Here is a 26,590-nt window from a genome sequence, read left to right on the forward strand (position 1 = left end):
TGCACTAGTGATTCTCGCCATGACTTATTAATGAGACAGTATTGGCTTTCGCCTGTACTTAAGACTCAATTCCTCTCACTCTCTCTTGCAGCCCAAAGTGCCGAGTGCAGACTGGAGATATTCAGCCTCCCTGAGAGCAGGAGGTGTAATGCAGAGGTAAGCATCCCATTTTTTCCTGCCACTGTGCAGCATCTCTTCACACCTCACCCAGACAATTTCATTGTGTTTTGTTGAAAACCAAAAAAAACACGTACACCATTATTCCACCTGATGAGATTTTAGCAAGTAACGAGCATCATTCTCTATTGTCTGATCTGAAACACCACCCACCCTTTGCTAAGACTGATTGTTACCTCTGACAGCTTTGAACAATATGTTTTGTGGTGCAACATATCCTCATATAGTTTACAGAAATGGCTTCAGTATGCCCTTGAAACTTTACTTTCAATATGTAAAATAGGCTTATATGAACATAAAGTCACTGAATTAATGCAAAGTCATTCTCCTGTCAGTTCAAAGGGAGAAGCCTTGTCATTCTGTAGTGGAGATAACATGTGAAGATAATAGCTTCATACTGAGAGGTCATTCTGCATTATTATTATTATTATTATTATTATTATTATTATTATTATTAGTCATGTTAGTTTGAAGCAAACATACAGATACTATCTAACTTTCCTTTGCATATTAGGTAGAGTAATTTAGGTAAATTTAAATAAAATAAACAAAGTAGTCTTCTGTTTTAAAGATGAAGACCCTTATTATCTTGCATATCTGACAACACCTGTTCGGTTCTTTCTAAATTGTTTATTGCTGGAGAACCAGTTGATGCATAGATTTTGATGTCATTAATTAGCTTAGTTTGTTACCCAGAGGCTGGCTGTTGCCTTAATGTACTTTTAATGACTTAATAGAGGATATGTAGTCAGATGATAATGTACCTTTGAAAAGACGTCTTGGTGTTGGTGTTGATGTTGAGCTGACATTGAGGCCTACCACACAGTCTAATCCACTCTTGACATTTCACTAAATCCTTTTCAGTTTTTTTAAATGGAATGAATAACATCAAAATGAAAAGGGTACAGTGTCCCTTTTACAAGGCCACCAGGCAAATGTCTTGACAGCCCTACCCATCTTTGTATTTGAAAGCAGGGTGAGAAATTTAGGTTCATTCATTGGCCTGTTCCAGTAAAGATGTCTGAGATCATCTTTACTGCCAGCTGTTGCTCAGCTGTGATTCGTGCTGGGGGGAGAAAAGCGAATGACTTTGCATCAGTCATTTCCAAAAAAACTGAATAATTAGCATCTTGTTTTGCTCATTTACATTTCCCAGTGCACATTATTTCTATTAAATATACAGTTAATGTAAATTGAGAAATTTTATTAAAACATCTCATTTTAACAAGCAGAAATTATTTATTTTATAATGATATAAAGACATAGAGATAGTGAGGAGAAAATATCCCTCTTTATATTTCTATAGACAGATGGAGAACTGACAGGAGGGAAGGGTAAGCAGAGAGGGGGTCAGTGTTGGATGAAGGGCAGGTAGTCAGGTGGAAAGATGGCCTATCAGGGACCTGAGGATTGCTGCATGACCACGCCAGTGATCACATTAACCATAAGACACCGGGCTGTTACCTGCTGTGAGATCAGATGGACCCGACTAAATCAAGGGTCATGATAGTGAGATGGCACCATAATTATAAAGTCACAGGCTTAATGAGTTACAGCTACCTATCTACCTATCATCGGTCATATCTATGTAATCTATCCACTTCCTATGGATAGATATATTTGAGACACTGGCCTTAAACAGAAAACAACTGACTCTCCAATCACTATGTTAGAGAAAATAAGGGGGATTTCTTGGTGACCCATAATAGAAAATATGTACACACAGAGAAACTTTAGTGCTACTGTCCAGGCTTCAACCATAATGCAGTGCCTGGTATATTCGTCTTCATCTTAGTCTTTGAGTCGAGTAATGCAGTTGAGTTTAGATGAACACTATATGTGTAAATACTGTGTATATGTATTCATGTGTGACACCCTGATGTCCATGTCAGATTAATAACTGTCCACCATCTGAGTGTTATTAATGATACACTGATTCCCTCATAATTACAGCTGGGATTAATGAGTGTTAGTGTGCCTGTGTAGAACCAGTCTAACATATTAAATCTGTCTCGTGACTCACTCTGATGTGTTTTAAGTTGACTGTCCCCCCATGTGCCATTAGCAAGCCCCGCTGAATGTTCATTTGTAATCACAGCTTGTATAAGAGATTTTTGATACCACACCCAGACACCATGTAATGCACTGACCTATTTAATTTTGTTAAATATCTGGTGGAATTCGCAGCATTGTGTTTGTAGGAGGCTGTGTTGTGATCACAGTAGCTCTAAATATTTCCAAATGAGAAAGAATTATGAGTTTACAGACAGGAGAAGATGACGAGGAATGAAAAAAGAGGAATGACATTAGCTGAAAAGTATATCATCACTCTAGTTTTTGTCATTATAGCTTATCACTGCGACTCGATGATGCTGTTGCTTAGCAGCACTTAAGATGGCCTCCATCTCCAAATCACTTCTGGGCTCTTCACAGAACCAGCAGGGATACATAGGGATCTAAATTTAACAGTTTTTTTTAACCATCCTTAGCATTATCAAACTACAGATATGATCACTTTATACAACATTCTCTGTTAATTCTTCTTATTTTTAAGAAGTAAAAGAATTACTGATGCCTCAGAATATACAGATTACCAAGAAAAGAGACCAGCTCACACTGTAAAGGTTTTTACTTTAAGGGACCTAGTTTGACACGGGTAGATTACAATTGAACAGCACCAGGTAGAGTTTGAGAGTCAGGGTGGTGGTTTTTAGAATGAAAATCTAGTTTGGTTGATGTGTTTCTGTATCTTGAATGTCCCTAGATACAAAATAAATTCTAGATTTGGCGAGTCTTTACTCTGCTGTTAACACACGGCAGCGTGAAGTTAATTATTACATGAGTGGTGCTGGCTAATCATGGAAAAATAATTTCATAATACTATCTGTTACTCTGTTCATGGCTTGGATAATAGCTCATGGCTAGACTGCGACAGTATGTTTGTGTAATTTGGGTGAACTGACCTTTTTAAAAGCAGTTTAGCCCTCCTTGCTTGGATCATATCATAAAGCAGTGGACCTTTGTAAAGAATTACAGGTCTCACCTGCATCTTGATGACTAAAATGGTTACAAAGCTAGAAAATATAATCCTTCCCTTTTTATATAAGTGAGAGGCACTGAGGGAGAACTGTGTTTTTTAGCAGCATTTCTGTTGCTGCTCAGCACTTCAGAGAGTGTGGCATTTTTCAGTAGAGAGGAGGGTGCTGGAATCCCACCGAGCGAGTGTGAAAATGTAAGAACGGCCATCTGTAATCCATAATCCAGAGAACGTCAGGAAAATGTAGGGTGAATACTTTAATCCTAATCTGAATGTTGCATTTATGGGATTGTGTCTGCTATTCCCCCAACTCATAACCTCACACAGAGTACCAAGGTTTGAATTCACAATATTGTGCATTATAGGAAACATGCAGAGAATCAGATATGTGGGATCTTATGTTTCAGTCACGTGAAACAATAATACCAAAGGGTTTAACAAAGTATTTAATCATGTGTATGGAAACCTTCTGTCATGCAGTTTATTATGACATGGCTTTGTGTATACTGTATGTAAGAATATGTTTCCAGTGTGTTATATGTGCATGCTTGTTTTTTTTTGTGTTCCAGCTCAGTGCACATGGAAGAGTCCTCGGTAATGCAGGGAGCCCAAGGGGTCCTGGTCCAGAACTGGCCCACTGCATCCAGCGCCGCTGGTAAGAATCTGTCATGCTTCTTTCACCTCAGCCAATCACATCTAACTTACAGTAAGCAGTGGGTTAGGTGCAGTAAAAAAAGAAACATAAATAAAGAGGTCTGCTTGGCACACATGGACCTCGTCTCATCCTTAAGGTCCAAAATAGTGATAGCCATCTACAATTTAGTTAACTGGATCTCTGTCCAACACATTCCATGACACAGATTCAGACAATACCAGCTCAAACTATACCAACAACTGTACATTCCTAAAGAGCTTATCAAACCACAAGAGAGTCATAAAATGAGGACAACGGAGATATCTGCTACGAGATCGCCCCAACCCACTCCTAACCCTTCGCGCTGCTGCAGTGAGAGGAAATGACACATGCAACGTAGGCGTAGATGGATATCTCTGCTCTCTGCGCCAGGAAGGGAGACAATACAGAGAAAAAGAGGGAGAGAGCGAGCAGATAGTCGTTTGGATTATCAGCTAGATGTTTACAGAGGCATAAGCCACTGAGCCACAGAGGACAAACATTCGAGAACACATTAGAGAAGAATAACAAAACACAATTACATTACCTCTTCACTTAATGTGGATCTCTCTCATTCTGTAGCTCTTTTATACACACACTCACAAAGAGCAAGATCAGGGGTGGGGGAATTAATCGAGTCTTAGATGCATAGCGACTCTCTTTTGAAAAATTAGGTCTTGATGCAATAAAGTTAAAGATCTGAAATTTAAAACCAAAATTCTCAAAATTCTGATTACAGCAATCGATTACAACAATTCTGTTACAGGCGATCAATTCTGAAGTGATCAAATATTCATTGCTATTATTTACGGATCATTACAAATACACTTTGTTCCAAAGTATATATAAATCAAAAATTTGATGGATAAGGAGACATCAGCATTCTTTGACAATCGATTTATAATTTCATCTTAGCCCTTTGAATCAGTATCGAATCTCAAGGTTCCCACCTCAGGATGATGTGGGCAACAATAGAAATGTTCCATATTTTATTATACATTTGTAAGCTTTCAATAATATTACATAATATGTAGACATTTGAATTGGTGTATCTGCGCATTGTAGAGCTAGGTTTTCATGTTGCTCCCTGTCAGAAACTCTCTTTTGGATAGGAATTTCAGTTGCAAAACACTCTTGGCAGCACTTTTGTTTTTCGAAGCAGTTGCAGGCATTCTGTGAAAAAGGCAGCCTATTATCAGAGGCCAAAAAGATAAAATATTTCTGGCCATTTGGCTCTCATCAAGGGTGGACAAGACCTCACAGAAGGCTCAAACAAGAGCTTATAAGAAAACAGTGCCATTAATTGTCAGAACAGGAACACTGGAGCATAACAAATCTCTAAACGACAGCACACTCAATGTTGGATGACATTTCATGGACATTGTAATGTGAATGTCATTGCATATGATGCCATATTCCCTTCCCCTAACCAAGACTTATGACCAAACATGCTCTTCATACGCAGTGTCAGCTGCCTGTGTGCTTTGAGGAGAATTAGTTGTCAACTTACGGCTTTTCTCTTGTGACAAGTGGGGTCAAAAAGAATTAGGACTCAAATGGAGAAAAGAGTGGCCTGGTATAGAAAAAAATGGCGGAGACAGGTGAGATAACTCGACAGAAGTATCCACAACGAGAGGGCTGGAGCAAGCATGGGACAGTGCAATTAAGTTTAGATAAAGAGGCGATTTGTTGTAATTAAGGATGTAGAAATGGTTTGGCCTGCTGTCTTTTATAGACAGGAGGCGGTGGGCTGGGCAGGCAGACAAACTACCCACACACCAACTACTGTCGCTTCCTATCCACACACCCAGCCGCCTCCGCTCTGCCATCGATTTCTTGCCTTGGCTGAGGACTTACAGCCTGTAGGCACTTCAAAACATGATAGATAGAGAGATAGAAAGATCAACAGAGAGAGAGAGACGACAGAGAAGAAAACAGGCAGTTGTGACGTCCTCAGGGCGGGTCAGCGGTAACGAGATCAGCTGGCAGGATTTTAAGGTGGTCTAATTAAGCCGTGGCAGTTCGAGAACAACACATTGCGTTCACACTAACCTTGCCTTGCCTGAAGGCTTACTGTCCCTTCCTTATTCATTGTTAGTAAGGTTAAGAATGGAAATATTAGCTGAGGGCTGTATTAGCTTCAGGTCACATTTTAGGGTTGGATTAGAGATAATTCTGGGTTAAGGTCAGATAAAATGAAAAGAGAAAATGAAAAGAGTTTAACACTCGAGCTCCCTGACTGGAGGACAAGATTGGGAAAGATTTATGTTCTGACTTTCAAGTTGTGTTTATCATGTCTCCGAAATGAGAGAAGTGAAGATATTGATTCAGTGTGGCCTGTCACATCCCTATGAGTCATAGTCAGAGCTATTTATATCTAAATCGTCTTGTTTGCTAGACAGGCTGTGGTCCTTAGGTGGGGTGCAGGAGTATGGGAGTTTGGATTGTCGAGGGGATTGTTTAAATCGGGTTGTCATCCCTACAGGGTGCTGTTTTGCCTCGCAGTCTATTTTTCGCTTCGATGTGAGACACAGAGGTACTGCTGACAACGCCCCTGTTTTCTGCCTCTCTGATTTCGAGCGTGTGGATTTGTGTGTTTGTATCAGTTTGTGTGGCGTTGCATCTTGTTGTGTGTCTCCATGTGTACGTGCCTGTGTGTGTGCTTGGCTGTGTTTGTGAGTGTGTTGTGGCTGCCTGCTTTGTGTGCCGCTCCCGCTGTGACAGATGGAGCGCAGCCCACGCCCAGATTAACAGACCCACATTAATGAAATCAGGGTTCTGCTCGCTGTCTAACTCTCACTCCCTATCTGTTCCTCACTCCTTCTATGTCTTTCTCCTCTGTTTAACCACGGGCAGATAGGCATTCAGAGAGAATTGTGCAGAATTGCAGCCGTCCCCTGGAGAGATGGGCAGGGAGGAGAGACAGGAATGAGGGATTGAAAAGAAAGAAGGGAACGAGCAGTAAAGGATGAGGTGGATGGGAAGGTAGAGAAGCGGTGGACATAAACTGTTTGAGAAGGAGTGACAATGGGTAAATCAAAGTGATTGAGTATGGCAAAGGAAGGAGAGGAGGCTGTATGAGGCTGCTGTTGCTAGGGGAGAGTGGTTAGACTAGACGGAGAGAGAGGGAGAGGGAGGCAGAGCGAGCTTGCAGCATTATTCTCCATCAGCACAAGCACTGTCACCACGACTCCTACCAATGTCCTACTGCCTCACTGGAGGATGTAGTTTCCACGGCAACCATTCATGGCCCCTAATATTGGCAGGAGAGAGAGGAAGGCAGGGGAAGGGGGAGCTGTTATATAGTGGGGAGTGCAAACATATGGTGTGGGACAAAAGGTGCTGAAGTGAAGGAGGCGGGGGTAGGGTGGAAAGAAAAAGTAGCATCAGGAGGTGAAGGACAAGACTAAGGGAGGTGCTGACTGAAATCCAAGTACGTGAGCAGGAGTGACGGAGTTAAAGGAGGGAGGGATGTGTTTAGAAAGTGAGAGTTGGAGGTAAGAGGTGTAAAGTGAAGGAGAGAGCAGGGGAGTGAGTAACAGGAGGAGAGTGACCTACATTCAGTGGGGCGGTGGTGTACTGCAGAGGTTGATGCAGGTTGGCTGTTTTCTGTTTCACCCTAGATCGCTTGTACACACACTGAAACGTATTCACAGAGGAACGCAGAAAGACAGATATGATTAGAGTTAGCAGTAATCAACTGCAGTGGGCACCTGTCAAGGCAAAAATAGACCCAAGGGTGGAGGCAGAGGGCCAAGTGAGAGAGGGGAGAGTGCAGTGAGATGGAGAAAAAGGTGGACAGGAGGAGACTCTACTGGGGATTTATCCGTCATTTTGCTCCTGCAGTGCCTCAGGGCTTGACCAAATGATTTGCTATTTTAGCATCTAGGACCATAACTTCCATCTATTTACATTTCATTTCATTCACAGTCTCATTAGCAAGAATGTGTGAGTTGTGATTTCTCTGAGTTGTGGATGAAAAGAGGCAAAGAGGTAGGTAAAGATGAGGTAAACACAGGCAGTTAGTTCAATTCAAGGCTGTGTATCATGCTTCAGAGCTGTAGTCTTTTAGTGAGGGTGTATTTGATAGGAAAAGATTGTTGGCAAAGTCGAAAAGTCTGGAAGCTGCCAGAGACTTTTCACTGTTTCTGGATCCCTCCGCCCCATCTGCCTCCTGTTCTCGACTTCAGTTATTTGCCTTCCTTTATTGTCACTCATTTTTGTTCCCATCCTGTGCTCTCTGAGTCTTTAGATATCTTGCCAGCTCTCTCCCTCTCTCTTCTCTCTGGAGAATAAATCAATTTCTACTTCTCCATTTATTATTTTAGCACCTACACGTACTAACATATACACACACAGACACAGGGATAGAAACTGAGACTCCCACACGTACACCTACATTCAGTGTTATTTTTATTGCGTTAAGTCCTGTCACTTGGGATTGCTTGTGTCCACCATCTGCCACATGATCCAGCTGGGAGCAGACAGCAAGGTGTTCAGCCTGGCATGAAACCCAAACAGGCGCGCACACACACACACACACTCACACAAAATGTGTATATGCAGAGTCGTAAAAACCAGCAACCAGACATCATTACTGTATCAGTACCACAAAACAACTGTTTTATTTCTTTATTTTATTTCCTGTTAGCAGATTTGGGAAAATATGGTAATTTGTGCAGGGCAGGCACAGAAACGTCTTCCTCCATCACTGCACACAGACCCATGAATAGGAATCAGGTCTAGAACAGACAGCAACATCACATTTTGTTTCTATCAAAATGAGCACACACTGCAGACACAGGTGCTTTCCTGAAGATGGGTGTGGTCCCATCTGACTGTCGTAACGATCACAGATTTCTCCACCACTGCAGTGTGAGCGAAAACACAGAATCGCACCTTCAGGATCTTTTAATCTTTATCTTTCTCTCCCTCCCACCCTCCGTTTTTGTTGGTGAGCATCGTGTTTCATATCTGCATCCTTGCACTTCCTGGCCCCTCTCCTCATTCCTCATTCCTCCTCCTCCTCCTCTTCCTCCTCAGCTCGTTATGTAACGCTGCGCCGCGCTCCACTGCGCTTCTGCCCAACTGGCCGATGCTAGGGCGAGACGAGGGTATGAATAAAGTAGACGTGGCAAAATGGAACTTGGGTGATTTAAGTGGCTGTGAAAACCTTGGGCGGCACAGGGGAGCGAGGGGACAATCACACGCAGAGACACCGGATTGAAGACTCAGACTCAGGGGAGGAGATGTGCAGGAAAACACAGTCTGGGATGCAAAATTATTGATTATATTCACTTGTGTCGCTCATTTCAAATACAAAACTGTGCAAGTCAGATACATGGAGAGAATAAGAGAGTTTGGGGCAACAATCATCACGATGAAACAAATAAACCACCCTCGTCTCTAATGTGCCTGGAAGCTATCATTGACGGACATGCTGCTTAATACCCAATCACATTAATGTTACCATAAACACTGATAGGCGTGATTAGGACTCTTGTCAATAACTGGGAGGGACGGGTGTTAGCTGGCTGAGTTTTCACGCAAGATTAGATGAAAGGTCAGGGGAAATGAGCGATAGAGAGAAAGAGGGAGGGTGGTGAGGAAAAGGGGGGGGGGGCTGTGTGAGAGGAACAGAGAGGAGAGAAGAGAGGAAGTTTTGCTCTGCAACAGCCATCGACAAATCAGATTGGAGCGATGGCCGTGTGAGGATCAGTGCTGGGCGAGGTTAGAGTTATCACGAAGGAAGAGATGCAGTGAAATAGTGAGTAAGAGGTTAAACACAGAGGGAACAGATGTGTAGCTGGCATCACAGGTCAAAGCCCATATCGTCAGTGTTGTCAGTAACATCAAAACTGCATATGTTGTTGGAAATGTTCTTACAAAGTACAAAACAAACCCCCTCAAAGCAAGAACGAGAGCAAGATTACGATATGACCTTTTCTGTTGCACCAGAGTTAAATACAGCCAGACTACAGCGTGTCCCATGATTTCTCTTATTTTTAAAACGCAGCAGCAGACATTGACCCTTTCAAGAGAGTTAACTAGACCCGTCTTACCCTTTTCCATCTGTCTGCTCTCAGCATGACTCATCACTCTCCAGGGTGTTGTTTTGTTTGTGGATGTAAGTTTGCATTGGGGGCACTGGTGCCTCATCAAGTTCCCACATCGAATTAGACAAGTAATTTCTTAGAGGCAAGACAGAGGACACTTTAGAGCAAAGCCTCACCAGCACTGGAGTATTCTGCATTTTTCATTTAGTATTATTGTGCTCCTTTTCTTCTGTTTCTGCCTTCTTACTGAGATTGTAGAATCAGGGTCATGTTTCTGCTTGGGGAGTCAGATGAGGACTTTTCAACTGGGGGAAGACTCTGGTCTTGTAAATGAAAGTGACTCTAGCTGTCTCTGTGTCTGCATGCGAAGGAAGCAGTGACTGGATTTAGCCTGTCCCGTCCTGATCTTCTCAGTCTCTTTGTCAAATCCGGTCTTCTCTCTGCGGCTCTTGCAGCTGTGTTGTCGCAGTCGGTGAAAGTATAAGAGCTTTTTGGGGAATAGTGATGTGAAACAATTGAAATGCATGACCCACTTAGTTTTTATTCGGTGGTCCCAGGCTGATCTTTTTTAGATAAATCTGAGGGAATTAAGCATGATATTGCAATGACAATTCAGACTCAATCTGCCTCAGTTTCTCAGTTAATCAGTTCAAAGCTTGATGTATAAAATATAAGAAAAGAGTGAAAAGTGCTCATCAAGATATTAGTCCAAAACCCAAAGCTTTTCAATTTACAGTGTTGGTTAGCCAACAACTAAATGAATCTACGTATCATCTAATCTCTTATTCAGATTAGAATCAGTTTGTTTAAGATAAATAAAAAATAAATTCAACTAAATGCCATTTTCTGCATCAACTTGGACAATTTCCCTGCAGTAGGAGGAGCTTTACAGCAGTACAATGCGTGCCTCTATGACTGATTAGGATTGAATGCCAAGCAGAATATGTCATGTTTGCAACGGATGTACTCCATGAACCCTTGACTGTGAGGAGATCTGACCAGGAGATTGTGATTGAAAATGGTAGAATATGGTAGGGAAAACGAGTAAGAAGAGAAAATATGAGTTAGAATCAGGGATAGAAAAATAGAGAGGTTTGGAGTACATTATATTCGAAACTCCAGCCGACAAATTAAAGTGTATTGATTCTAGTGCCAAACGCAAACGCATTAACTCCATATGAGACTCGTGTCGAGACTCGCCATCTCTGCTATCACCCAGGTCATCATAATTGTAAAAAAAATCCATCTTACACCTGACAATACATTCATATATAAGTCAGAGTGACGTATGCATCCTCTTTGTCCAACTATATTTCGGATGACAGTTCATTATGTATAAGAGATGCAGCAAGTGGCAAGCTTAAACCGAACATAGAGTGTGTATTTTGAGGCTGGCCGGGTAAGATAAGATTGGAAGCTGGTATTCTCTGCCCTGGGTACTGCATGAGGTCAGGCTTCTTCTTCCAGACAGTGTTCCTTCTGGTTGGATGGAGCCCGGCTCAGTTAATCTCCCCCTTTGGAAAGAACTCAGAAAAGAAGTGAGGGAAATAAAAGGAATATGTGAGGCAAGTGTGGCAAGTAGGTCGTCGCTGTGAGGGAAGAACCAAAGTGACTGCGGTCTTTTGCTGCTTGTCTGTGCGTAGTTTTGTTATATGCTGCACATAGACGTTAATGTCACGACACAAACACCTACACAATGAAGTGAGGGTGTGTTACACCTGCCAGTTGCGTTTGCTTTGTGCCCAGTTTTCAGACCAGTTTATCGCTTATGTACATGTGACTTCCCTTTTTTCTCCTTTTTCCCAAGATATTTCTTTCTACTGGCAGATCAGTAAATTTAACTCCTTGAACACTACAATTTATCTGATGAAAGTAAAATGCTGCTTTTCTTGTTAGATAGTTCACTTAAATTCCACTTAAATACCGCAGCTCTACTTTATCACCTTTCTAAGCTGTTAATGTAATGATGAAGTGTTTAATGTTTCATCAAACGGTGCCATGGATGTTAGCTTTGGCCAGTAGGGAGCCTTTGATTCATTGCCCACTGAGCAGTCTCTCCCATTAAGTTCCACCACCTCCCATCTTTTATAGCATGTCCTGGCTCCTCCTCGTAGAATGCAGCTCATTATTGACCGATTAGATTTTTTTTTTTTTACAGTGGTTGCTGAGGATATCGGTGAACTCTGCTTCTAGTCAAAGTGCTGGCACAGTAGGCCTGAATTATGTACATAAATGCTGAGGGCAGTGTGCCTTTTGTTTAATGTGCAACAGCTAATTTTACGGTCAGCCACTGAGATTTGCCTCCCACAAGCATGCTCTGTGAGCTCAAAAGGTGGGGGATTTGTCTGGAGAAATCGAAATACACTGATACTAAATAGAGATACTCGTTAATTTCATAACAAAAGGCTGTTGTTAATCTCTGATTAAAAGAATATACAGTTATATATTTCTAATTAAATTAAATGTCAATTACAAATACAGATCATTAATAATTTGTATTCATACAGTATATAGAAAGGTTTGTGTAGCTAATGAAGCAGGAGTCATTAAATTTACATCTAATAAAATCAAAAAGAGAGATGGAAGCACATAAAGTGATGCAGTGCAGTAGCAGCTTCGCTCAACTTTAAATTAAGCAAACCTGTATTTTATAAACATCCAGGCTGCATTATTTTTTATAAAGGAATAACAGGTTTTGGAAATAATATAATCATATAAAACAGGTTTTGCACTCGTGAGACTTCCCCCATTATGCCTGCTCATATTTGCACCTGCTCTTCAGAGGCAAATACATTGCCACATAAAACTGACAAGTAAATTGGGGGGACATCTGTAAGTGCAGCAGGATGTGTTCTGTCAAAATCTCTCATGACATCTCCTCTTGTTATTTGATCAATCTTCCCTTAAATTGGCATGCATGAAGGACAGACACAATCTGTACCTCATTTGCAAGCAAATTGTACTCCAAAGCTGGTGCGCTTCATAAACAGCATTCATAACATCCATTTGGTTGCAGAATACATCCCAGATGAGATGCAACAGGCTCAGTAACTCTCACTCAGCACGTCTGATGAATTCGGCTTTTTACATTACAATTCAGAGTGTGTGGAATATAATGAAAAATTCCATGTTGTCTTTGAGTAAGAAGAACAATATTTGTAATTTTAATAACCACTAAAGCCAAATAGATAGCAAATAATAACCCATCATCCATCTCTCTGTTTCTTCCAGATGCTGAAGGCGGAGAGGTGTCCCCCCCAATGGGTGCTGGCGTAGACAGCAACAGCTGGCACTTTCGCTATGGCCCCGGCGGTCCTGGTGCACCCCCACAACACCTGAAACCAGGCGAGGTTCCCCCAGAAGCCTTCATCATCCCCGGCTCCCCTGCCATAATATCCATCAGACAGAACCAGGGAGGAGAGGACGACAAGAGCGATTTCATCACCTTCGGGAAGAAAGAGGAGGCCAAGAAGAAGAAAAAGAAGAAGAAGGAGAAGAAAGACAAGAAGGATAAGGGCAAGGATGATGGAGATGAGTAGAGGAGCAGAAAGAGAAAATAGCAAAGAAGAAAAGGGCGTTGTTAAAACAGAGGTACCAACCAAAGTCCACTGGGCAAAAAGAAAATGTGAAAACTATTATAGATTTTCCAATTTATTACCTATTTACACTGCTAACATTTTAAAGCTCTTTCTGTTGTCAACCTGGCCTTACCAAGATTTATTTTACCTTCAGTCCCTCACTGAGGTAAATTATTGATCTTGCCTTGATAAACAATAAAATGATTGATTTTGCTCCACGCCCCTATGTGCCTATACACACCCCGAGTCAACTCATGTCAGTCATCTTAACCCAAAAGGAAGGACCACTCTTTGCCCTCGTCTTGAATTGTTTCTCCTTTAACCCACTGGGCACGTTGGCACCTCTGTCTTACCCCCTCCCCAACTATGATGTGTAAACCATTCTCTCTGAGAGAAGACAAATACTTTGTACAAGAACAACAAAAAGCTCTGTGCCAGCCAAGGAAAAGAAGAAAGACAACGCAGATGGAGACATACGTATGTCATCTGGAGCTGGACACACACTACTTGTAAATAGCACAGGAGAGAGTCACTGAAACTAAGGCTAACATGACACTGCTGCAGATTCCTCTGGTATTTACCAACAGTGTTTCCTGAGATCTCAATGAAACCACATGCACACACGCGCATGCTCACACATTCAAACATGCAAACGCATACATACACTTACCATGGCAAAGTAGACACGGAAAGCACTTGAGACCTGGAGAGAAGGAGAGAAATAAAAAAGGAGAGAAAGTCAACTGACATCAAAGAAATGTGCTTAAAACTAGACACTGCAAGCTTTTGCCCTGCACAGTCGCCTTTGTGGTGCGCATGTGTACATCAACTCTCTCCGGATGGAAGCAGCATCCTTTGCGATCACTCTGTATTTGCTCACTGCTTTTGAAGGACACAGAGAGCTTCATCTCCAACCAGAAACCCAACTGAGGAATGCAGAGAGCACCGGAAAGATGGAGCGATGGGAGGATACGTCGCATCCTCCTGAGGATCACAGAGGGGAGAGTCCAGTTGAGCTGGCTTGTGACTCCGCTTTCAGTCAGTGGATTCTGACGAAACCTTACAGAATATTAGGAGAGTCTTGAGATTTTGATAACACCTTCTCTGCTCCCCCTGCTGCAGCAAAAGCCTGATGCTTTCTGCTTTGAATGTTTGGTAGCAACCAGTCCTTACCTGATACCTTGAGTTTACAACTGCTCACCTGCTTGTACTTGCCCCCCAAGCTGCCACGAGCCATCCTCTCCTTCCCCAACTGCCTTTTTCCCCACAGTCACCCATCCCACTGACTGCCTCTTCACGTGATGATGAAGTCTGTGAACTCATTTTCTTCATTTATTCTCTAAAGAGATTCACAATCACATACTTTTTCTTTTTTTCCTCATAGCTTTAACTGCTTTTTGCGTGTCATGCCCTCCCCTATTTACCCTCAGACACTGCCCCCAACCCCCGCTCTGACCCCCTGCTCAGGATTGATCCTGGGAACGGCCTGCTCTGAACATTGTGGTGTGCTGAAAACAGCATGGAGTAATGTGGATGAGGCCCGGGGAAACCCAGTCGGGGAGTTGGGGGTCTATGCCCTGAACTCTTGTCAGATGTCTCTCTAAGTGCACAACGGTTCAGTGCTTTTAACTTGCGAGTACTAGAGTACGCTGTTCATTTTCCTGTTTGTAGCCACTGATGAGAGGGGACCAGGTGGGATGTAGCAGATTACAGAGGTGGAGGGCTGGAATAAAGCGAGGAGACCGGTGCCACGGGCTGGCCCTCCCCCCCATGTACAAGAGAAGAACGATGTTCTCCAAATTGATTGTGTAGGATCATTGAGTCACATATTAGCTTTTATGTACGCTGTAAATATAGCGTAGACTTTTCAGAGATTGTCTCTACATTAGTAATTGAAATCTGCTAAAGATACGGGCATCTAGGGATTCCCATCCTGCAGCTACATCCCACCAATCCTCTCTCAGGAGGTTTTGAAAAAGGGGCGCACACATGCCTCAAGACCTGCTTCTGTTGGTTCCCCTCCCCTGCCTGTAACTTGTTGCCACGTCCCCAAAGTTTTTGCGGCTCAGTATGACGTCACTCCATTAAGTGGCTGCTGCATGTACTGCTCTAAGGAAACACATACTATATAGAGAAATATATATATAAATAGATAGATGGCTATGATTTTATTCTTTTGTATTATCATTTTTCTTCATTACTCGCACAGGAGATATTTGTATGTACTTCTGTCTGCCAAACATCTATGTACTACAATCTTCACGCTCCACAGATGTTGTATGGCATCCACTAAACCTCTTTAGATATTTGTAAATGCTATAGTGTGATACCTTTCAGCGCAAGTTTATTATTTTTCTTTTACCAACTATGATTTTTGCTTTTGAGAACAAGCAAAGCAAGAAAAAAGAAAAAAAAAAAAAACACTCTGTGTCCGGCTTTGACATGACGATCTAACTAACACTGTAATATTGTAACTGAAATATGTATGATCCTATGATGAGCTATCACTTCCCTTTCACTCTTAAAAAAAGAAAATGAATGAAAAAAAAAAAATATTCCAGTGTAAAAAAAACGAACGTATATGTAGTGTATGCTTGTGTTTAGTGAGCGTTCATGCTGTCATTCTTTCCCAATGTATGGTGGTGAACTATGGTGGCAATGTGCTGTCCTAAATGGACTAGCCCAGATCTGTTGTAAAACCTTTTTTTGTACACCCGCTCATCAACTGTGACAGTGAAGTAGTGAATTTCATTTATTTCATTTATTTTCTGACTTTTTTTATTTTACCTAAATGGAAACAGTGGTAATGTGTTTTGTTTATAAATCACTAATAAAGTTTTCTTTCTTAAAAATAAATGTGAATTTATTGTCTTGGGGACTCTTGGGGGACCAATTAACATGTTGAGATGGGAAAAAATACAGAATATGATTGCATTTGGATAATTTAGTTTAGGATTGTATTACAAATGGTATTTTTTTGAGTGAACAGCTCAACTGTATTTTTTAAGTACTGTGTAATGAATGACACCCTTTAATTAAAAGATAGCCTTATGTAATGAAAACCTTAATTAAAATTCAGTATCAGAATTGTTCTCATTTTACAGTGCCTTTTATCTCAGGAGAGTTCAGAGGAAAAGGGGTCAGTGCAACACTCCAGACGAGTGGGAAAGAATAAATCGGTAAGAAGGAGAAGGAGTACATCTCTTCACATCAGTGAAGGGCACAACTGATAAACTATCTACAGGCTACACATGTGCTCATCTCACTTCTTTCTCTGCACTGACAAGCACTCAGATTTGAGACACAGGCAGAATGACCTGCCCGGCGCTGATGCCTCATTGGTCCTTGTTGAAAGCCACAGCCACAGATGGTCCAAACAGTCCCTTGTGAAAGGAAGCGTCCAGAAGCAGCATAATTTAATAGAGTGGCTAAGTAGATTTACTGTATCCCAGTGGGTGAGTTTGCACAAAAAAAGAGATCACAGTAGAGAGACATCAGTCATGCTGGCCTAGATAAAATGCAACATTGATAATCAATACTTTTATCCAGCCATCCACTCTGGCAGCCAGTTCAATAGTTTCCTAAAGAGTCATTTAGAGCTCTAGGAACAACAACAGATTTCGCTTTGTGTTGTTTTATTTGTCTGGAATAAACACAATTTTGTACTTATTCATTGCTTAGTGTCAAACAGATTTGTTTCTGCATTCTTATGTTTACATACTGATGCTGCTGAAATATATAAAGTTAATGAAGTCTCCCTCTCTCCACTTCTGACCTTCATTTTGTACCCAGAGATGGGAGGTGACAGTGACAGAGGTTCAAGAGTTCATGTTTTAAAAAACTGCTTTCAAGAATGTTGCATCCCATTCTTTATTTCATTCTCTCCAGGAGACAAAAAACAGTTTCTATGGTTACAGCTATTTTGGGAATGGTCTCTATGGCAACAGCCTTATATACTTAGCAAACAGGGTTGAAACTGTGGGGTGCACGGTCAAGGTGTGTGTGTGGAGGTGTGTCCTTTCATGTCCCACAGGCAGCACAGAGGACTAGGCTGCTGATTTGATGATGCAATAAAAAACGGTGTCTCTGACATTTCACAGCAGATACATGGAAGAACAGCACTTTAACAAAAACCACTTACACCCACGTATTCAAAATGCCTACAGTTACATATTCCCATGAGCATTCGTAAGATGTGCTCTGGTCTTTCTCAATTTTGGCTCGTTTGAGTTATACAAACAAATTAACAAACAAGCAAACTGGCTCAGTGTGCAAAGAAGTAGCCTGCAGTGTTTGGTCTGCAGAGCGGTGAATCTCTGGCTAATGAATATGGATATATATTATGGCAGAGTGAATAGAGACATGCAAGCAGAGCAGTGGGCCATTGTGCTCACACCCCTTATAAGCTGTCCAGTCCAGAGAGATTAATCTACGCCAGTTTATACACAACATAAACATAGACTTTACTGTGCAGTGCATAAGTCTGTCTTAAATTATGTGATATGGTATGAACTAACCTATAGAGGAAGATCAAATGGTGAAATATAAATTGCAAAATTAGTCTAAAAGGGTCTTTTAACACATGATAAGACAAATTGAGGCAAGTCAGTTACTAGAACTGAAGAGTACATGTGTTTATCTTAGTGGGAGTGTTGGCTGGTTATGTTGCCAGCTGCAGTGACTCAGCACAGCCATCATCCTGCTGAGGAAGGCAAATGGAGTGACTTGGAAGCAACCACGATGAAGATGGAGAGATTAATGTGCACAATAATTTTGGCCCGTGGCAATAACAGCACTACACATCATACTGCAGAGACACAGTGTGTGAGAGAAAGTGCAAAGGAGTTAATGGAAACAGGGGCAGACAGTAGGTTGAGAATTAAGTAAATTTGTTTCAGCCTGTCATGTATAATGCAAATGAGCTTAATTGGCCTACTGGTATCCCAAATATAAATGTATGAGTAGTAGTGCAATTCTGGCCTTAATTTTTGGTGTTTTAAAGTATGGAGTTTGCATTTGATGACATCTATCTATCTATCTATCTATCTATCTATCTATCTATCTTGTCAGGTATGCTTCTTCTCTCAGATGGGCTTCATCAGACCTGCTCTTCTGACTTGCTCATGCTTAATTTTTAATTTTCTTAATTTTTTTTCATGCTTAAGTATAAGGTCTGAAGAATTACTGGTTTTAATCTTAGTGATGCTTCCTGGAACAAAACACAGCACTTCGCTAAAATTAAATAAGCTTATACCTTTTGGCCATTTCAGAAATTTAATCTTAGACCTCCAAACTTCTACTTGTAATTGTTTTTAAATAACTGTATAAACATTAAATTATTATTTTTTTAATTTTACTTTAAATTATTGTATATCTATATTTTATGTATTTTCTATCTATCTATCTATCTATCTATCTATCTATCTATCTATCTATCTATCTATCACTGAAAATGAATGTGCAGGCTGCTGTAGTATTTTACATGGGACGCCCGCCTAAGCTGGAGAGTAATGATACATGCGCCAAAACAATAACTGGTCTCCACTTTAATAATCTGTGCCTTCAGTAGCCTAAGACACACAAACACTGCAGTCGTAATACAGAGGTCATTGTGCCACTGTGCCAGTGGCTGTGCTGTAACATAATGCAGTGATGGACTTCATGAACCATCATGCAGTGCGTGCATGACGTATGGTCACTGCCTGAGACGCTCAATTATTCTCAGTGAATTAAATCTAGTAAGGAATTTGACATTGATGATAGTGTGTTTTCAATGTCAGATATTTTCCGAGCATGTTAACACTGAGGTTAACATTATGAACCCTTACTGTTAAAATACTATATGATGGCAGCAGCACAATTTATCTTTTTCATTCATTCTTTCATTCACTGCACTTGTGCCATGTGCAGGAGTGCTAAGCAAAAGGCGCCATCTCCTGGCCAAAGTATCACAGCACATATGGCCACAGTGGCAGGATAACTAACTAAAGGTGTTTTTTTAAATGACAAGACATTTTCAATTTGAGCTTTCACTCTCGATAATCAGGATCACTTACATACGAAGGTGGTGAGGAGCTAGGAAAGGGTAATAAACCAATATCTACTGTTAATCTGTACAAACTGTTAATCCAATGTTTTGTTTGTCTTTTTTTATTATTGTTTTGATGTTTTCCCAAACTGTCATCAATTGTAAAGTTTAAATCTTGAGTATCATAATGTTTCGTGACTGAAGGATTGATTAATTCAGTCTCAAATTCAAATCGTTTTCCTTACTTTTCATGATGATTTAATTCAGCTCACACATGCATTTCATTATTTTCTTTCCAAGGCAGATTTTCTACTGGATCCAATAAAAAAAGTTCTTGAAACTTCCCTGGTTGTTTTCCCTGGTTCATTTCTCCTTCTGTTAGTAAACATGCTGTATGAATTCATACAATAAAAATAAGTATGCAATTTGAAAAAAACAAAGAAACACCCCAAGTTTGTAATATTGCATATAGGTTTAATATAGGTAATCACATTAATATTAGGAGTACACATACACATTCATTTTTCTTTAAATACTGTTTGATGTAAGCCAGTTTACCTCATTTTAGTTTGGGCCACCAGACAGCTTAAACAAGGTTGGTTGCGTGTACCTGCTCTTACTGGAAAAACAGCCTGTAGCTCAGTTCTGGTACAAAACAATGGTCCTGATAGAAACTGTAAACAAGACAAAATTAATTCCTGCAGCAAGTGGCACACTCAGGCTGTCTGGGGGGCAAGGGGAAAGAATGAAAAAGGGAGCCAGCTGCATGTGGTGGGGGCCACCAGCATGCAGAAATGTATGATGCTTTTATGGTGAAACTGGTCCAAACCCCTGTTAAGATTAACATTAATTTATTTTGTGAATCAGATTAAAAGTATAACTTTAACGCATTTGTAATAAAAACATACAGAACCAATAAACTATTTAAACAATTTTGAGGCACATGGAGGCCAACTAATTATATAACATGTATAGGGCAGCCTCTATGGCTATCCTAGAGGGCACTTTATCTTGTTTTATCTACCATAGAGGCATCCACTTTTATCTGACATTGTTTATGTGCTACAGAAGGTGAGGACTTCAAGGGATAGGCCAAGGTTAGATTAACATCAAGTAAATAGGAAGTGTGATGAATAATTACAATGGTAGCCTGGGTTTGCAGTTTTTGTATGCAAGCCAAGGTCAATGATAAGTGATTCACACAGAAACTGTGATTTTATGCTGTAATTTGATCATTTTTATGAAAGAGATTTTTCAACCTTGTCACATGTTCAGTGATGAGCTGAAATAAACTGAGGAAGTTACGCACGTCTGGCAGTTTACATCAGTTAGACAGTTTAGGTTAAGTCATCATTCTTTGACTCACATTATTTACACTTTTCAGATAATAGCAGATTAATGAGTTGACAGCTATAGCCTACAATCAATGATGGTCTTATGGTCCTATGTTTATATGATGAAGTAAACATGTAATGTCACAGAAGAATTCTGTCATGCATATACACATTTCAATTACTTTAATTTAGCAAATTCAACGATATAACCATGCTATTTTGAACACATTGTTGTTCTGGAGTACTCATCAAAAGTGCTATTGTCTGATTTCAGTCACTGTGGTGGTATGTGTGTTAATGTCCCAACCGAACTGTATGTTGTAGGAACATAAACGTGCCACAAGATGGAAATGGAGCTAGATCTTACCTATGGGATGGTATCTAAGGGAACAATGCATGTCACTGAATTATCTTAAACAAGGCCCTGAAATGTATTCACAATTAAAGCCTTGTCAGGATGTGAAGGCAGCAGGTGACAATCAACACCGGTGGCCTCTAGGGATGTGTGCTCTCCCCACTGCTCTTCTCCCTTTACACCAATTACTACACCTAAGGAGACCCATCTGTTCTGAAGTTTGCAGATGACATAAAGGTCATTGCCATATCCTGGACAGTGATGAGTGTGCATACAGCTGGGAGGTTGAACAGCTGGCCCTCTGGTACAGTCAGAACAATGTAGAGATGAACACACTCAGAGCTGTGGAGATGATCATTGACTTCAGGAGAAGTTCCCAACACTGCCCCACCACCATGCAATAATCCAGTCTGTTCTCTGCACACCCATCACTGTCTGGTTTGGATCGGGTACACAACAGAACAGGAACAGACTACAAAAGACAGTCAGGAATGTAGACAAAATCATTACTGCAAACCTGCCTTCCATTGAGGACTTTATACCTCTCCAGAGTCAGGAAACAGGCAGGAAACATCACTAAAGACCATCACAACTTGGACACAACCTGTTCCAACACAAGCACTGTATGCCAGCACAACCAGACACAAGAATGGTTTCTTTTTACAGGCCAGCCATCTGATGTACACTTAAATCAATCATATAATACAATAACCCTCTAACACAAGAACATCCACTTACTTCCATGACACATTATATTCTTACAGCTTATGATGCTCTGCTTTTAACAAGTACATATAATCATGTACTTTCAATGTCAATATATATTCTGCTTGCTGTCATAATGTATATGTGTAATGTACATATGGTGCATAGTGTACATATTCCATCCACCCCAAGTTGTATATTCATCCAGTATTTATTTCTTTGCACTACTTCCAATGATTCTTTGCACAACCTGTTCAATTTATGCAATACTTGTAGCTAATCTTTACAGCACACAGAACAGTTGACTTGTATTCACACTTTTATGGTGCATACTTTTTATGGTGTTGGCCACTGTGGATTTTGATTTATATGCATTTTTTCCAGCTGACCATTACCATTATTTACTTGTTTGTTCCGCAAGGGATCTGTCCACTGAAACACCAGAGGGCTTTTAATTTGAAATTGATACAGGAAGTGTTGAGTTTTATATCAACAGCAAAATTAGCTAATGCAGTAACAAAAATGTAATGAGACAAACAGGAGCAGGCTTCATTCTAAAACATGACCAAATATACATATCAAATAGAAGCAATCAGACATAAAAGTCTGTAGGCCTATCTAATATTAGGTCTGCTTCAAATAGAGGCTTGGTATCAGAGTTGCTATTTTACATTTTTAATAACAATATTCAATATAAATATCAATGTGGAAATTTTGAATCTAAATCTTTAGTATGAACATTGCGCTTGGTAAACTAAATATTCAAATTGATATTTAAATATTCAAATTAAAGCTGCGTTGGCGGAAGTAATAAAGGCTATCCTGCAGTGCCCTTCCGTAAATACATGTGATATGTGAATGATGCTAGCGGGGTGGCTGTTGCTGCCTCCTCTGTGTCATTTATTTCGCATCCTGGTTTAAACCTTAAATGTGAAAGTCCAGCAGTTTAGTCTAAACAACTGTGAATGTCGGCTCGGTTGTTCAGAACCTCGGCAGCAACGAAACAGCGACATACCATAATATCAATGTACGTTAACGTCTTCACCATGGCAACAAACACGGAAGTTAGTGTTTGTTGAAATAAGCGTTAGTAGCCGCGGTATTAAGCTAGCAGGACCAATAAGCTGCTTTTTAAAAATCTTTTGGAAATGCGAACTGGTTAGATAAGTTACCGGACTCAACCATGCAACCTGGTGAACCTGGTCAGTAAATTATTTTAATTGTCGTTGCCCTGTGTATGTTCACTGAAGCTCCGTTCGTTTTCAACGTTGGCACGTTAACGTTAGCATACGTACATATAGCATGGCGAACCTCCCAATAACTAGTTGAGGGTTTAATATCTGTTAAATGTGCTCTAATACAGTTAACTAGGTTTCCCCTATATATGTATTTTCTTTACAGGGAATGTGGACAATTTTGGAAGTACAAGTAAGAAGGAATAAGTATAAGTAAGAAGGAGAGGCGCGTTTCTCATACTGTGGCACTGAAGACACTGTTAGGCCTGAATGTTTGTTGGGGCAAATGCACTTGACCATTGATCTAAATAGCTCCTTTTCTAGTAAATGGTTAATATCTGTGAAATGTATTCTAATAACTTTGGTTAAGTTTCCCCTATATATTTCTTTTCACAGGGAACAAGAACAACAAGTCTGATTTTGGAAGTGCACCATATGAAAGATATATACCATAACATGCGTTAAAAACCTATGCTAATACAATTTTACCCTGACAGCATTATGACCCACAATTAAAAATGGGTGTCTTATATTATGTTAAGCCTATTTCCACCCACCATAAGCAAGTAACTAGGCACTTTTGACAGCCCATCAGTTCAATTCGTCTGGGAATGTTTGTGTAAACTATATTTAACACTATAAACAATATAAATCTTATTTTAAAGATCTACTTTTGAAATGCAATACCAACGCAGCATACTGTGTGTTTTCTAGGTGGTTTGGAAGGGTTTAATTCATTCAGTATACTCAACAAAATTCAATGCTGTTGTTGTATTTTCTTCTTAGGTTTCTGTACCCTCTGAGAGAAAACCGTTACTTATGGATTATCCTGGACACACGTGAAGATGATTTTGGCTGCTCATCTTTCAAAACTACTATACTGGTGAGTAAGTAAAGTTGAATTCTCCTTTATTTGACAACTAAGAAGAAAGGGAACATTTAATGCACTCATTACAGCAAAGTCTGGGATGGCTGTACTGAAGCTAGAATATCAACATCTTCAATTCTTAATGCTACCAAGAAAAGGTAGATCCAAGTTCCAGTTTGTTTGCTTCAGTGGATGTAATGCTCAGTGTACAAGGACCCTGGAAAAGTGCACAGTCCGAAAATGTCATTGTTTCCTATCCCATTGCTTGTGTGTGATCATGTGTCTCATGGAGCTCATTGCCTCTTGAAGGAGAACTAAAACAGTTGTATTAACCTTCTGTGGCTCCAAAGAGAGCTGTGCAAAATTTGATAGATTGCCTCAAGGGATGTCACTCGAGTCAGCATTGGTTGGACCTGTAGACTCCAAGTTTGAAAATGAAAAGAATCTTGGCGTGTGGAGTTCGGAAGAAGTGACTTACAGTATGTTGGTGAGGATGAAGTAGAAAGATCAAGAAAGAATGTTTTTCAATGTGTGACCGAAAAAGTTCAGGTCTGTGTTTTCCTGGCAGTTTTGTCTGTCTTACTGCCTTAATTGTCAGTGTGATTTTTACATTATTGGCCACACATCCCATTACCCGATGTAGGACAAAGATTGACTGACATGTTAAAGATGGTTATGTGATGTGATGAGCTAATTGAATGAGTCCAGATGAAATCCTGTCAGCTGCAGTTGGCCAGTGCTTGATTCTTATCTTTTTAGTTTTATCTAGCCCTTTCACTCCTACTCCAGCTGCAGTACTCTTTTGAATAGTGCTGTCACAATTTTGATTCTAAACTGAAAAGTGTTTATTGTTGAATCACTGAAGGGTGGTATTTTTTTGTTGAACTCTGGAATCTTTATTTTTGGTGAATATCATTTTCCAAACCCTGACCTGGAAAAAGCCACCAGCATAAAGTCAAGCTCTTGTTGTAAAATTTTCCCATTTTATAAAGACAAATTTGAAAATGTAAATGAATACATTTTATTCAAATAATTTTATTTTTTTTCGACATCAAATATTGAATCATATCTTGACCCTGTAGGGCTGGGCAGTATATAGCCTATGATATATATTGTTATTCTGGATATCATTATAATGTGATATGGTGTTTTCCTTGCTCCTTCCTTTTCCTTGCAAGTGATGGAACTTTTTAAACTTACCAGACTGTTCTATTTGTTTTAATACTTGCCTTTACCCATGTAGTCATTATATCCACATTAGTGATAATTAATGTGTTTTGAGACGATACCAAAGTTATCGCTACTATATTGTAGCAAAAATCGAAGAAAGGCCATTTGATCAGAAATATTGTGTTATTTGATTTTGTCACCCAGTCCTAACATTTATGAAGTGCTTTTGAGAAGATTTCAAAATATTGAGGTATATGTTGTATATCGGGATATAGTCTAAAAATAGGGGCTGCAACATTTTCTGCCTTATTTGAGACGAGGCTATTCCCCTCTGCCAGACCAAGCAATCCAACTGGCTGAACATCACTCTGTCTTCTGCAAAGACAGAACAATGGAGTCTGGTAAACCCAGTGGTGCGGGAGTCTGTCTTATGAAGAATAACAGATGTTGTAGTCCGGGGTACATCAAAGCCGTCTCTTAATGCTGCTCATCTCATTCCGAGTACCTGACGATCTCTTGTCATCCTATCTTCTTTAGGAGTTCAGCTCAGTAATCATTACAGCCATGTACATTCCCCCACAAGCAAATACAGAATTGTATGGGAAGGGGTAGTGACGTGAAGAGGACTTGCACAAATCTACCTAATCAGAGGCAGATCAGAATATAAAGCAGTGTCCTGCAGGGGTCAGTGCCGACACCTCACTGGGAGTGGATTTTCCACACAGGTCTTATCAGAGCACGAGCACAAGAGGACACTGAAGCAGGTCACCACCAGATAAGAAGCCGGTGTAGATGACGTCCCCTGGCAGATTCCTGTATGGACATTCTGCTTCAGTGTTCAAAACCATCTTCAACCTCTCTCTGGCCCATGTTAGGGACACTTCACATGGACTACAGATATTGACACTGTGAGAGCAAAGAAAAGACCGCGCCCCCATCACCTCAGACAGCGAAGGAAATTTAAGGTTGTACACAAAGTCCTGCTATCTTTCTAATCTGCTTTGTGGAGCATCCTGAACCACAACCACCAGGTATGGGAACAGCTCCTCTCAGGACAGGATGGCCCTGCAGAGGATTCTGTGGTCAGACAAGTGCGTTAAGGGTCCTGTGCTCCCCCTCTTGCACAGCCAGTACAACAAGAGGATCTAGGCGGATAGTGAAAGACCCCATCACCCTCGCAATGGACTGTTTCACACACTGATAGATTTAAATCACACACTGAGAGGCTGAGAATGTTTCTTGCAACAGGTGATCAGAGCCTTGAATCAACAAACACATTCACCTAAACTATACCTTGCACCACTCCAATTATATTTGCACTGTTCACCTTTAAACCTTAACCATATTTACCATTTTGTACATTTTACATATTTT

The 26,590-nt window shown here is 40.5% G+C and overlaps 1 protein-coding gene and 1 long non-coding RNA gene across 22 annotated transcripts in view; both read left to right on the forward strand.

The window, feature by feature from the left end:
* LOC311257655 (protocadherin alpha-C2-like) overlaps nt 1-16,377 on the forward strand; it is a 172,652-nt gene extending 156,275 nt beyond the window's left edge. For all 21 annotated transcript variants that reach the window (XM_084353422.1, XM_084353417.1, XM_084353430.1 and 18 more), the window contains exons 2-4: nt 92-156; nt 3,784-3,869; nt 13,175-16,377. In XM_084353422.1, coding sequence (XP_084209548.1) covers nt 92-156; nt 3,784-3,869; nt 13,175-13,482 — 459 coding nt within the window. In that variant the 3' untranslated portion in view covers nt 13,483-16,377. The remainder of the gene's footprint in view (nt 1-91; nt 157-3,783; nt 3,870-13,174) is intronic.
* A 6,471-nt stretch (nt 16,378-22,848) lies between these two features.
* On the forward strand, nt 22,849-25,926 carry LOC311257694. The gene is made up of 3 exons (XR_014622651.1): nt 22,849-23,145; nt 23,965-24,061; nt 25,754-25,926. It is a non-coding gene; the product is annotated as an uncharacterized lncRNA (long non-coding RNA).
* The last annotated feature ends 664 nt before the right edge of the window (nt 25,927-26,590 follow it).

The sequence above is a fragment of the Pagrus pagrus genome, assembly GCF_965226575.1.
Source record: "Pagrus pagrus genome assembly, chromosome: 5".
NCBI lineage: Eukaryota > Metazoa > Chordata > Actinopteri > Spariformes > Sparidae > Pagrus > Pagrus pagrus.